The 14,386-nt window shown below is 36.6% G+C and overlaps 1 protein-coding gene across 1 annotated transcript; it reads right to left on the reverse strand.

The window, feature by feature from the left end:
• Window positions 1-8,519: 8,519 nt before the first annotated feature.
• On the reverse strand, window positions 8,520-13,597 carry LOC129900552 (protein NRT1/ PTR FAMILY 3.1-like). Its single transcript, XM_055975549.1, has 4 exons — window positions 13,407-13,597; window positions 12,811-13,028; window positions 9,978-10,537; window positions 8,520-9,573 (listed from the first exon to the last, which is right to left on the reverse strand). The coding sequence occupies exons 1-4, from the start codon at window positions 13,537-13,539 to the stop codon at window positions 8,634-8,636; spliced, it is 1,851 nt and encodes a 616-aa protein (XP_055831524.1). The 5' UTR covers window positions 13,540-13,597; the 3' UTR covers window positions 8,520-8,633.
• Between the last annotated feature and the right edge of the window lie 789 nt (window positions 13,598-14,386).

A 14,386-nucleotide genomic window follows, 5' to 3' on the forward strand; every position in this document is an offset into this window, starting at 1 on the left:
CATTTCTTATCTTAAGGCTCGAAAGATGATTTCTAAGGGTTGTATTTATCACATTGTGAGGGTGAGGGATGTCGACTCCGAAAGTCCTCCTCTTGAGTCGGTTCCCTTAGTCAATGAGTTCCCCGATGTCTTTCCTGATGACCTTCCCGGTGTTCCTCCTGAAAGGGAAGTTGATTTTGGTATCGATCTCCTCCCCGACACCTAACCTATCTCTATTCCTCCTTATCGGATGGCCCCAGCAGAACTGAAAGAGTTGAAGGAACAATTAAAGGACTTATTAGAAAAGGGGGTCATAAGGCCCAGTATTTCACCGTGGGGTGCTCCTGTGCTATTTGTAAGGAAGAAGGATGGGACACTTCGCATGTGCATAGACTATCGGCAATTGAACAAGGTAACTATTAATAACAAGTACCCAATTCCTAGAATAGATGACTTGTTCGATCAATTGCAAGGGGCAAGTCACTTCTCCAAGATTGACCTTCGGTCCGGCTATCACCAACTAAAGGTGAGAGAGTGTGACATTCCCAAAACGGCCTTTCGAACAAGGTATGGTCACTTTGAGTTTGTGGTGATGAGTTTTGGGTTGACGAATGCGCCAGCGGTTTTTATGGACCTAATGAATAGAGTGTTCAAGCCCTACCTTGATACTTTTGTTGTAGTCTTCATCGATGATATTTTTATTTACTCTCGGGGCGAGGAAGAACATAAAAATCCCTTGAGGGTTGTACTTCAAACGTTGAGGGATAGATAATTGTTTGCAAAATTTAGTAAGTGTGAATTTTGGTTGAAGGAGGTGGCATTTCTTGGTCACGTAGTGTCTGGTGACAAAATCCAGGTTGATCCTAAGAAAACGGAGGTTGTGAAGAATTGGCCTAGACCATTGTCTCCTTCGGACATTAGGAGCTTCTTAGGTCTAGCCGGATACTATAAAAGGTTCGTCAAAGGGTTTTCTTCTATCTCATCTCCTATGACGAAACTGACCCAAAAGAAAGCGAAATTCATATGGACGAATGAGTGTGAAAAGAGTTTCCAAACCTTGAAATATCGACTTACCTCCGCTCCTATTTTGACTCTACCAAAAGGATTAGAAGGGTTTGTGGTTTATTGTGATGCTTCGAAAATTGGTTTGGGTTGTGTCTTAATGCAAAATGGCAAGGTCGTAGCCTATGCTTCTAGGCAATTGAAGGTGCATGAGCATAACTACCCTACCCATGACCTTGAATTGGCGGCCGTTGTTTTTGCTTTGAAGATTTGGCGGCATTACCTCTATGGAGTGCATGTGGATGTGTATACCGATCACAAAAGTCTTCAATACGTGTTCACCCAAAAGGACCTTAATCTAAGACAAAGAAGGTGGCTAGAACTCCTCAAGGACTATGACATGAGTGTGCATTACCATCCGGGTAAAGCTAATGTGGTTGCCGATGCACTTAGTAGAGTGTCTATGGGGAGTGTGGCCCATGTTGATGAAGGGAATAGGGAGTTGGTGAAAGATGTTCACCGGTTGGCTAGATTAGGGGTGAAGTTGTGGGGTACCAATAATGGTGGCATGGTTGTTCAAAATGGGTCCGAATCCTCTTTGGTGGTGGACGTTAAGTCAACTCAAGATCTTGACCCGACGTTTGTTGAATTAAAGAAGTTGGTAAAGGAAAAAAAGGTAGGGGTCTTTTCCCAAGGGGGGGATGGGGTGCTATACTACCAAGGTCGATTATGTGTTCCGGATGTGGATGGCATAAGGAGCTTAATTTTGAAGGAGGACCACAATTCTTCATACTCAATTCATCCCGGTTCGATGAAAATGTACCAAGACTTAAAAGAATTTTATTGGTGGGGTGGGATGAAGAAAGACATAGCGAGGTTCGTATCTGAATATCCGAATTGCCAACAAGTAAAGGTCGAACATCAAAGGCCGGGTGCCCTAGCCCAAGACATTGAAATTCCTACTTGGAAGTGGGAAGATGTGAATATGGATTTTGTAGTGGGTTTGCCTCATACCCGGAAGCGTCATGATTCGATTTGGGTAATTGTTGATAGGATGACTAAGTCGGCTCACTTTCTACCGGTTAAAACTTTCTATAGTGCCGAAGACTATGCCAAGTTGTATATTCGGGAGTTGGTAAGGTTGCATGGTGTGCCGTTGTCAATTATTTCGGATCGCGGTACCCAATTTACTTCTCACTTTTGGAGATTATTTCAAAAGGGCCTCGGTACTAAGGTAAAGTTGAGCACCGCATTCCATCCTCAAACAGATGGACAAGCCGAAATGACAATTCAAACACTAGAGGATATGTTAAGGGCTTGCGTGTTGGAGTTCAAAGGGAATTGGGATGATCATCTACCACTCATCGAGTTTTCCTATAATAATAGTTACCACTCAAGTATTGAAATGGCGCCATTTGAGGCTTTGTATGAGAGACGGTGTAGATCTCCGGTTGGTTGGTTCGAAGTAGGTGAGATGACCTTGTTGGGCCCCGATTTGGTACTTGATGCTTTAAAGAAAGTGAAGCTCATTAGAGAAAGGTTGAAAATGGTGCAAAGTCGTCAAAAATCATATTCCGACACTAGAAGAAGGGATCTTGAGTTTAATGTGGATGACTGGGTGTATTTGAAGGTTTCACCCATGAAGTGTGTGGTTCGATTTGGTAAGAAAGGAAAATTGAGCCCTAGGTATGTAGGGCCGTATAAAATCTTACGGCGCGTTGGCAAAGTTGCTTATGAGTTGGAGTTACCATTGGAAATGGCCATGGTTCACCCAGTGTTTCATGTGTCCATGTTGAGAAAATGTGTGGGTGATCCTAATTCTATTGTTCCTTTGGAAGTAGTGAATGTTGAAGAAAACTTGACCTATGAAGAGGTCCCGGTTGAAATTTTGGATCGGCAAATTAAGAGGTTGAGGAACAAAGAGGTTGCATCTGTTAAACTCCTTTGGAGAAATCAACAAGTTGAAAGCGCTACATGGGAAGCGGAAACGGATATGATGAAACGTTATCCTCACCTTTTCCATTCTACTCAAGTCTAAGGTACTAAGTTACTCACACTCAATGTTTAAGACTTCTATAATACGGTTCTTTTGAGTCCTCATATTGCATGTTCATGAAGTTGAATTTTAAAGTTATTTTTTATGCTTAAATTTAATGATTTCATGGTTGATGCATTTCAAGTGTCATTGGATATATGTTGGGCTGCTAGTCCTCGTGCCAAGTCCCCCTCTATGCTAATGTTCTCATTCGAGGACGAATGTTCCCAAGGGGGAGATATTGTAACACCCCAAAAAATTTCTACGCCAAGACCCGAACAATTTCTCATAGGCATATAGGATCGAACTCGATGAATTCTAGTTGTATATATAAGTTAACATCAATTACTAAGTAATTGAAGGGTATTATATGTGATTTAGGGTCATAAGGGATCCCTAAAACCAAGCCAAGTCCAAAGAATTCGTCTTGGCTAATTTTCCGAATGAGTTTGTATAAGGGTCAACTTCAAACAACCATATCTACTAGAATATAGCGAATTGGGTGGACCATGATCTATCAAATTAAAGGTCTTTGAGTCTTCTTTCCAACGCCACCAAGATTGCAATTTTTGGAGTTTGGAGTCAAAAGTTATGACCATTTTACGACAAACTATCACTGCAGAAATTTTTGGCCTGGCGCTGCAGTGGCGCCCCGCGCCACTATAGCGCCCGAAACTAGCCTCAGTAGTTTGGGTGCTGGCGCGGCGCGCCAGCTATCACGCCAGCAGGGTTTTTGGCTCGTTTTCCAGATTTTAAGGTCATTTTAGTCTCTTTTTTGTTTCAAACCAAAGTGAGGTCATTTTGGGGACTAAATTGACCCTATCTAAAGATCCTAAACCTTCTAACTCTCTCATTTTTCTCACAATTAGACTCAATATACTAAACTCCTCTCCTCTCAAACTCTCCCAAGAGCTTCAAGGCAAGTTTGGGGTTTCCAATTCAAGACATTCAAGTCTCAATTCTTCCTCAAGTTCTCATAGAGATTTTATGTCCCCAAGGTATGTGGGTTTTCATCCATGGGTTCTTCCACCCATAGAGCCCAAATGTTTTTCTCAACTTTGTATATAAATTCTAAATGATGAAATCTTATGGTATTTTACATGATGATTCAAAATGCATATATTATGGTATACTTGAAGCTTATTATGTTTAAATGGATATGTTGACTCTTAATTTCAAGTGATGAGTTTTTAGGGATTTTCATACTACGATTTCAAATGTATAAATTCTTGAATATTTGAAGTTTATTACCTATATTGACTTATGTTGATTCATATTTACATGAAATGGATAGTTTATCAAGGTACTTATATGAAGGTTTGAAAGTAGTTTTAAAGTGCATATGTTGGGTTATTTTAAGATGTTTGATTAGATGCATTCATATCACTCTCATGCATACAAGTATTCTTTAAATGTATTTGAAAGTTATATGAAATGAACCCACCTAGTTTTCTTATGTTGAAATGAAAGTTATGAAGCAAATGCCCATGATTAAGGGAATCTTGAGAAATGATTGAATGATGATGAAAGGGCTTTTAGCCCATGAAGGTATTCAACGTGAAGGGATAATTCTCACATAGTTGAATCAAATAAAATGTTTAATGAGCTATTCCACCGAAAATGATTTGATGTCTAAAATTATACAATGCTTATGTTATTATGATATATAAATGCTATTCCGTGGGATTTGACCTAGCACCGAATGTAGCATGTAGATGGGGACTCGACCTAAGGGGTCCTTAAGTAAAGTCTCATGTTGCAGTAACTATGTGCCACCATAAGAGCCCTTGTCGGCTAGGCCCTTGTAGCCACCGAATGTTAAATAAATGAATGTAAATTGAATGGAGTTCTACCCGGCAAGTAGACTCCCCGTGCCAACGTAGGGGGTTATGTTGGATTTCATGTAATAGCTCGTATGGTCTTAAATGTCGGTTATGGTTATTTCCCCACAAAAATGAATATTTTAAGGTTTCCTATAATGATGTTCAATGCATGCATTCACTCATGCATATTGATTTTCTCATGTCCCTCTTATGTTCTTCATTTCATAGCATACTCACATACTTAGTACATTCAAAGTACTAACGCATACTTTTGCCTACATGATGTCACCATGTAGGAACCGACGCCGCCCCTCGATCTCCTCCACGTGGCTAACTCGTATTAGTTGAAGATTTGCTAGTGGTGAGTTCCCATGTTTCGGGAACAACATCCCTTTTATTCTAAGCTTTAGTTATGTGGAATAGTAAGACTTTATTTAAAGCATTTCGTGACACTTATATTGAGGGTGAGCTAGGGACATGTCTTAGCCCCCGCCAAGTCTATTAGTAGAGGTATGTTTGGACATAAATAGATAAATATTTTTATTTTCGCTTATTATTATTTACCATTAACAATGAAAGGCTTAATAAATGCTAAGAGGCTTGGGTGAGGTACCTTCGGGTATCTCATTCGCCGTGTCACGTCTAGGCCCTAGGCTTGGGTCGTGACAATTATGATAAAGAATGTTAATTTTCTTAAATATGTTGCTTATCTTGCATTGTTGTATTAAAACCTTGGAGTTTGTGATGAGTCCCAAAAGATTTTTTAAATGAATAGATGAACGATTGGATAGGTTTGTATATTGTTATAAATGCATATTTAATCTACTCTTGAAAGATATTATTGGGATTGATCAGATAGTATGATCGGGAAAGGTTTGATTGTGATAGAGTTGATGAGTTGACAAGGTTCTAAATGAGACTTGTCGATGTGATTTGACTGAGTTGATTGGATGGAGTTTTATGAGCATTAAGTCTTGGAAGGAGTATCGAGCACCGAATTGGGTAAGAGTAAGTAATAACTCAAATCCAATAACTACGTCGCCAAACGTAGGAGGGGATGGAACCGTTAAAGTCGGATGCTTCTCCAAAATTATTGTCCTGACATTATAGAACTTGGTTGGATTGGATCCATGATTGGTTGATTCGTTCATACCCTGGCAAAGTATGAACGGACGTGGAAACAACGTCGGCTTGTTGTACTATCACTGGCTCATAAGTGATGGTTGTTGGATAAGAGAAACTCACATATAGGTCTTGATAGTACTCTGAGTCGGATTGGGTTGAATTGTATGTGAATGGTCCCGTCTAAACCATATTCTTGTTTAGACTTAGGACACTTGATTGAGTTGTTCTTCTTTCTGAGTTGAGATTCCGAGTTGGTTTGATTCTTTATGATGTTGTTTCATTCGGCCATTTTACATACTCGTACATTCCATGTACTGATGCCATTTGGCCTTCATCATTTCATGGTGCAGAGACAGGTACTAGAGATCATCAACCGACGCACCGTTGAAGATTTTCTCACTTTCAGCTAGTTGGTGAGTCCTCCCAATTTTCGGGGGATGCCGAGATTATTGTTATAACTTTGTTTTATTTCCTTTATTTTGACTTTTGGTAGCCATGAACTTGTCATTGACACCTCCTAAATTGTTGATAGAGGCTTTCATAGACTAGAGTGTGGAAGTGTTGAATTGTCCATTTTGACTAGTTTTATTTTAGTTAGTTATTGATTGGGAATTTGTTTGTCCTTTGGCCCTAAATTACGAATAATATTCTTATAATAGAGTCTTCCGCCGATAGAATGTGAATGAATGAAAGTGTGACTGGACCAAGTGGTTCTCTTGAAGGCTAGAAATGGCTTTTGAGTGCCGGCCACGTCTAGGGTACCCTCCCGGGGCGTGAGAGGGTTGATTTATGTGAAAGTTGTAGTTGAGGAGGTTCGATTGGATGAAATGAGTTCTAGTGTTCTATTAGATTTACCTTGTTTGTTATTGGCTTGTTAGTATCGTGTTGTTTGGTACTCACTTCTTGCTATCTACACTTGCGTAGGTTCTAATCCCAAATCGTAATATTATTTCTTTTTTCTTATCTGAGGCTTCGAGGAGACTTGAGAAGTTGCTGATTGATGTCGGTGATCTCCCTAGTCCCTTTTACTATGCTTTGTTCTATTTGAAAAATAAAAATATTGAGACTTGTAATTATCTTTCATTTTCGTTTTATTTAGAGGCGTGTACATGTGACAATCAATCTTTGGGGTTATTGCAGTTGATTAAAACTTCCGCTTTTATATATCTATCTTATTTAAATTGCTTTTATATTATCTTTTCGTAGTTGTTTGAGTTTAGGCTGACTTGTTCGGTGGGATTGAATAAGTATCATCACACTTGAATTCGAATCATGACACGTTCTTACAATTATAGAACTTAAGCTTAGCCATATTCCTTTTTTTTTGGAACAGAAATATGTTTCTCTCCTTGTTGATTGACCTTACGCTTCTTTTAGATTTTCACATGTTGGAGTGTATTACCATTCTCGAAAGTGTCATAGACACATTTAGAGTTTTAAGAGTTTCTTGCTCTTACAGGACAGTTGTTTTTCATGTTTCATATTTTATAGTTATCACCTTTGTTAAGCTCGCCAACAATATTTGTTATAGCAGTTGACATATTGGTTTAAACAAGTATAAAGTTACGTGAGACAAACTATGTACTAATTGTAGCCTAAATTTATGTATGTAATAATTCTTAAAAATTATTAACTATGTCAATATTCATTTCACATCGGGTTCAGAATTGAAAGTTCAATTAGTTTTCCATCATCATGTAAATTTCATTATGTTAGAAATCGAACATAATTAATTATCTAAGAAAAACTTATCTTAAATCACACAAATTCAAGATTGAAAAGCATAAATTATATATAAGTCATATAATTTAAATTATAATAATAATAATTAACATAATAATTAAATTATAAATTCATATAAGTCATGTCACATATAAACAATCATTAAACAAACTAAATACACATTACCACTTTTATATTTCTTCGTGAACAAGAATAGATAAAATAAAATTTATACGCAAGTTCATAGACAATTTATATCTTATAGGCATCCGTCTTTTTAACTTTCAAATTAATATGGATCCGAATTGAGGTATATAGGTAACTCTATCCAATTTCTTTCAATTTCGAATCTCAAAGATCTAGGCATCATTTTCCTTGCGAGTCTAAGCCCTCTTAGTTGAATTCCATATTTTTCAGCAGTATCAAGTAATAAACATGGTTTAGATATACAAGGATGCATAGTGTTCAGAAGTCGTGCCATCACAAGTAATTATCAGAATCTCGCTGACTAAAGCTAAAGTTTATCACAATCATTGTTTTCTTTCTCCAATGTATACTCACAATTTCTAAGATTTAATAAAAAGTAAGAACGAACTTGACCAAGCAAGATAGGTACCAAGAACTTTTATTTTCTCTCTCCGCATCCCCCTAGTGTGACAAATAATAATCTAACTATGGGCCCCAAATATCCCTTTTGTGCAAATCACCCAAAATAAACTCCTAACATTCTATAGAAACTCTGAAAGAAAAATGCACCCCATCTTAACCTTCATAACTCAAAAAGAAATAAAAGAAGAAATATCAAGCCCTTGCATCAAATACAAATTCAATAGTTTCAACCTTTTCTTGGTACACTCAACAGTATATCAACTTGTCACAACTAAAACATGGAAACTAAATTTCTAATAGTTTAACTAATAAATTTCTAATAGTTTAACTAAGCAATATTAGTTCATTCCATTTCTTGCTCTATATGTTTGTCCATCACCTTTAGAATTGTCTAACATAGTTGTTTCATCAGCTAATTCTACATCTGTTCCCTTGCATCCTTCAGTAAACTCTTCCAAGGGTTTGTATGTATATAATGATGCACATATAAGATAGTATACAAAATTTACTACTTGTAATCCAGCCATAAGCCAGTAAAAGTTTTCAAGTCTTCCCCTGTTGAGAGTCCTATCTGGTAGCCAATTCCTTTCTTTTCCAGTATACCGATGAACTAGAGTTACTATAAATGTACCTAAGTAATTTCCAAACGATGAAACTAACGAGTTAAGTGCAGCTCCAGTGCTTCTCATGCTTTCAGGGAATTGTTCAATGAGAAATTCAAGGTGCCCTACACTCATGAAAACTTCAGCTACTCCGTGAAGGCAATACTGCGGAACCAACCAGAAGACGCTTATAGGAATGACATGAGTCGTTGGCTGATCCAGTAAGTTATGATCTGCAGCTGCTTTTTTACGCTTAATCTCAGCAAGTGCTGAAGTTGCAGTAGCAAGAATATTAATGGCGAAACCTATTCCCATTCTCTGTAAGCATGTAACGCCTGATTTGTGTCCTGTGAATCGACGAGCAAAAGGAACAAAGAAGCGCTCATAAAGTGCAAGGCCAATTAGCACCGTTAGGACGCTGAAAATAGACATGCTGGCTGGAGGTATTTGGAAGCTGTGGGATAGATGACGATCCATACTTCGGGCCTGTTGGATTGTAAAGCTGCCTACATGTGAATGAGAAGCAAAATGTAATATCCCTGCAGACCAAATCGGTAGCATCCTTAGGATGCACTTCAGCTCTTCCGTTCTATGAACAGTAGATAGCCTCCATAAATTTGGCTGGCACGATTCTTTCATGTCATCGTCAGTTACTACAGCCGCTCGATCAATCCACCTTAACCAATTGGCTAAATTAGTTAAGCAACAATAGGGTTGATTTATCAAATGGTCGCTCAACTAATAGTTATTTCTCAGAAAGTCATCTTCTTCTTGATTTCAATTTTTTCTTCAACAAAGAAACTGTTTTTTGAAATAATAACTATTAATCAAGTGACTATCGAAGAAATCAACTTAACAGTAAATAAAACTACTACTAAAAGAGCATAATTTATTTGCAAGTTGTATTTATAAACTCAAAATTTTAGCTCTGTCTGCGGCTGTTGAATTTACAAACTAGCATCTGCACTGATTCATTCTTTTTGCAAGTTAATTGATCTGTCGAGTTCTTTGAGCTATTTAATGCTACATATTGGGGTTCATAATACCATAACAAAAGTTACTTAAAATCAATCGCCTTACTTGAACTGATTAGTGTGCAAAAGCCTTCCATCGTGTGAGATAGCAGAATCGAGCTCTCTGTTCTCATATAAGAGGCTATTATCGTCTGGAACAACAACTTTTCTCTTCCTCACTGAGGCAACAATGACCTGTGTCAATCTGATAAATGGACTTCCTCCTGGTTCTTCTTTTCTGTAAAATGGATTTCCAACAACAAACGCGACAACAGACAATGCCATGGCAATTGTTAGAAGTCCAAGACCCCATCCCCAACTTACGTTATCTTGGATATAAACGACAACAGTTAATGCAGTTAGCGTAGACATTGTCACGCAGAAATAGAACAAATTATAAAAGTTCCACTTTCGCGATTCTACTTTAGATTTCCTCATGTCCAACTGGTCAGCAGCAAAGGTAACGAGACAAGGTCTAAGGCATCCAGTACCAATAGATGTCAAAAGGAGGCAGATGTAGAGTGCCCAAAGCTGCGAATTCGAAGCTTCTTTGCAATTCTCCTGAGTTGGACATGGTGGCGGACGGAATTGTGGCATGATTGCTGAGATGGTTGTGCTTACCAGTCCCTGTATATTATGTTATAAACAGTAAGATTCTATTTCAACCCAACCCGATCATTTTTTTTTTTTTTTTTTTTTTTTTTTTTTTTTTCGTGCACAGTCAGGGGTTAAGCAACACCCCCAAGCCTTAACATAAATAATCAAAGTAAAAATACAAGGAGGGGGACATAAACCTTACCTCCGATCCTATGGTGGTTCATAAGTCGGCTAACCTATTAAAGGTCGGCTAACTCATCCCCGATACAGAGAAGATACTAACTATAACTAGAAAGCATTAAACCTGTGAGAGGACTCCTCCCGGTACAATTCAACTATGAAAGCATAAATGAGGGAGACTCTCCCCTTCCATGAGAAAAAAGAAAAGAAAAGTACACTAGTCCTATTCCAACTATGCTACGTACCAGACATAGCTACATTGAAGAAGAACAAGTATACGAAACTTCTATCTCGCATGGGATGGGAAAATTCTTTTCATCTTTGCTCTTTTTAGTCTTGTCGTACCAAGTAAATCCAGATGAAATATGCCATTGCATCAGTATCATGATTATCAACTACGGGGGCTGAAAAGAGTTGAAATATATGGAGCTATAGTTTCCAACAGCCTTGGAGTTGTTGTGGAGAAAATTGATAGCCTGAATTAGCCAAGGAAGCAAACAAACATGGTTGTTGCAGTCTTGTACCCAATTCCTTGCTGCCTCTATAGTTGCAGTGGTAGCATGATTGTTGTTGCAGGTTAGGTTCAGTAGTAGATACCTATTTTGGTACCTGCACAGGCAAACAACACCAGAAAAACACACAAACAAACTATTGTGTGCTGCATATGCTGTATTCTGCTGCTGTGCTGCATATGGTAGGTACAAATGGTGGTTGATGATGAAGGCTGCAGTATCCTTGTGATGCCAAGTATTCTCAACTTTGAAGTTGTAGCAGGTGTGCATCAGTGAACCTGCATTAGCAATTAACAGAGGGGCAAGCAATTGTGGGAAGAGAAAAGGCTGATGCATGTTTTTGTGCAACTCCTTGTTGCTTCCATTGTAGTTAGGCTGCTTATTGGTCTTTGTTTTGAGATGGTTAACCTTCTTGGAGTACCTGCACAGAAAAACAACACCAACAAACTTGTATTTGTTTCTTGTCTGATGCAGGTTGATGGACTTGTTGCTGAGGTGTGTTGATAATGGAGAATGTGGTTGGCAATCTGATTGTTCTGCTTCATAGTAGCCCCAGGTTGCTGCAGCCTTTGTAGCATTTCTAAAGGGGGTCTGCCAGCTACATTGATGAAGCTGAGGATGACTGATGGGGATCAATGCAGATTCTGGGAGTGAGCTGCAGCTGGGGTACCTGCATAAAACAAAATCACCAAACCTCACTGCCAAGGAGATCTGCAGGCTGCTGTACCCATAACCCGATCATTTGATACTCTTAAGTAAGATTATCAAAAAAAAAAAAATTATGTTAGCTATGAGCCAATTTAGCGTAGCTAGTTCATAGATAGTTCCAACTTTTTTTTTTTGTAGTGCATATTTGGTTAAACAAATTTTGTACTCCCTCTGTCCTATTTTATGTAGAACTATTTAACTTACACTATATTTAAGGAAAAAAGTAAGATTTTTGAAACTTGTGGTCTAAAATAATTCTTAGATATTTGTGTGGTTGTAAATCATTTCATCAAAGATAAAAAGGAGAATTTTAATGTTAAATTATTTTTAATTAGAATAAAAGGATACACTTTTTTTGGACGGACTAAAAAAAAAATGTGTCACATAAAATGAGACCGAGTAAGTATGTTTTACACTGTTGCTTAGTGCTCATAGTTCGTTATTGCTCAGGCTGTTGACATATTCCTCAAATCCTAGTTCGGAATGAGAAATGACAAAGCACTAGAAGAACCTAAGCAATATTATATCCATGTGTCTAGGAGTGGAAACGAACGGGTCGGATCAGATATGGATTGGTCGAAAATGGATAAAATATCTAACTCTTTCATAGTTAACATGGATAAAAGAGTAGGTTAATCGGCGGGTAATATGGATATTCATATTATTTAAGGCTTCAAAAATAGTCAGGTAAAAACACAAACTAAAAGTCAAAATAAGTTTCAAACTTCCCAAATATAAAAACTCATGAAAAATAAAGACAAATGAGTATTAGTAATTTGAATATTCAATTTTTTTAATGAATTATATTCATATTTGATGTATTTTTTAAAAATGAGTTTCTAAATTTTATATTTAATGGATCGAATTAAATGATTATTTTTGAGAGAGGAAATAGAGGCATACCATCTCATAAATTATAGACCCAACAACAATAGTCCAAAATCTGCCAGCAAATGAATCAGCAACAAGAGCACCAATAAGTGGAGTGAAATTTGAAACACCACTAAAGTTGGCTAAGGTGTTGGATGCTTTTATTAAAGGCACATTTAGCACTTGTGTTAGGTATGTTATCAGGTTGCTATGAAATCCAACCCCAACAAATCTGTCACATACTTCATTGGCTGTTCAACAATATATAATAAAGATTGTTAATTCTTCATTCATTTTCAATATGTAGTACAATAAATGACCATCTCTAGAGTTTTATAATATCAATGTACTTGAATCAAATCATTGAGTAATTTTGCAGCTTTACAACTTCCGTAAATATACTCCAATAGTTCATTTTCATTAGAAAAAGACCAAATATATCCATAAAGCATTCGTATGTCCTTTGTTAATAGATTAATTCACATACTCTTATAGCTTTTTATAAATTAAAGACATATTAAGATTAACGTTGAATGATAAATTAAAAAAAAGACATATGCGAATGAAACTATTAACGAAGGAATATCGATTTTAAATATTTTTAAAATATACTTGAAGTGAGAGCTTACCAAGTATAAAGGGCATTGTTTTCATTCCTCCAAGCTTCCTTTTTTCTATTTCATGAATTGTCTCATCTTCCTCTTTCTCAACATTTTCTTGAACAACCATCTCTTGCTCAGCCACCTTCATATTTTCACTCATGACTAGCTACTCTTAGCTATGAAATGCAAGCAATTTAGAGAAATCCCCTATAAGAGAAGTGGAGAAATTCCCTATAGGTGTAGGGAGTATTTATTGACTTTATTAACCCATGTGAAATTTGTCTTATTCATTATTGGGATTTATTTTCATTTGGAAGTATTTGGTCACCTTTTTTTGGTTATCTCCCTACTTAGTGAATAGTGAGTGAGTAGAGAGGTAACTTTCATAATATTAAACTATCGTTGGATTATAGATTTTGATTTTTTTTTTAAAAAAAATAATAATAATATGTATGATCATAGAATTTATCTAATTTTTTGAGAGATTTTGGAAATAAAAATATTGAATTTTAAAATCTCTTGACATTTTTTGGCTCAAAATATACTTGTTGGTTTATTTTAAAATTTATTCCAAACTTTTGTATTTTATCAACAAAAAGAACCCCTCAAACTTTTGTTGCTACTATCATTGTTTTTCTTTTGCATGGGTGGGTTTTTGTAACTAATTGTTGTAGCTAGTAATTGTGTTAGTAGTAGTTGTTATTGTATTATTTAATTTATTATTAAAAGAATAATTTTGTGTTGGAACTTATCTGTATATAGGAATATGATTTGTGATAATGATAATGAGTCTCATCAATGAAGATTCTGCATAATTTGAAATTAGCATATATGTTTATTTTGGTACGATTGAATATTCTTGATCGATTTTAGAACTTATGTTTATAACTAATCTTCATGTTTTTAAAAATAAAAAGTGAAATATGTTTTAAAAAAATTATGGTCCAACACATTTTCAATTTCAAATTTTCAATCCAAACTTCACCTAAATTAGGCTTTCCAAAAAA

The sequence above is a fragment of the Solanum dulcamara genome, chromosome 8, assembly GCF_947179165.1.
Source record: "Solanum dulcamara chromosome 8, daSolDulc1.2, whole genome shotgun sequence".
Lineage (NCBI taxonomy): Eukaryota > Viridiplantae > Streptophyta > Magnoliopsida > Solanales > Solanaceae > Solanum > Solanum dulcamara.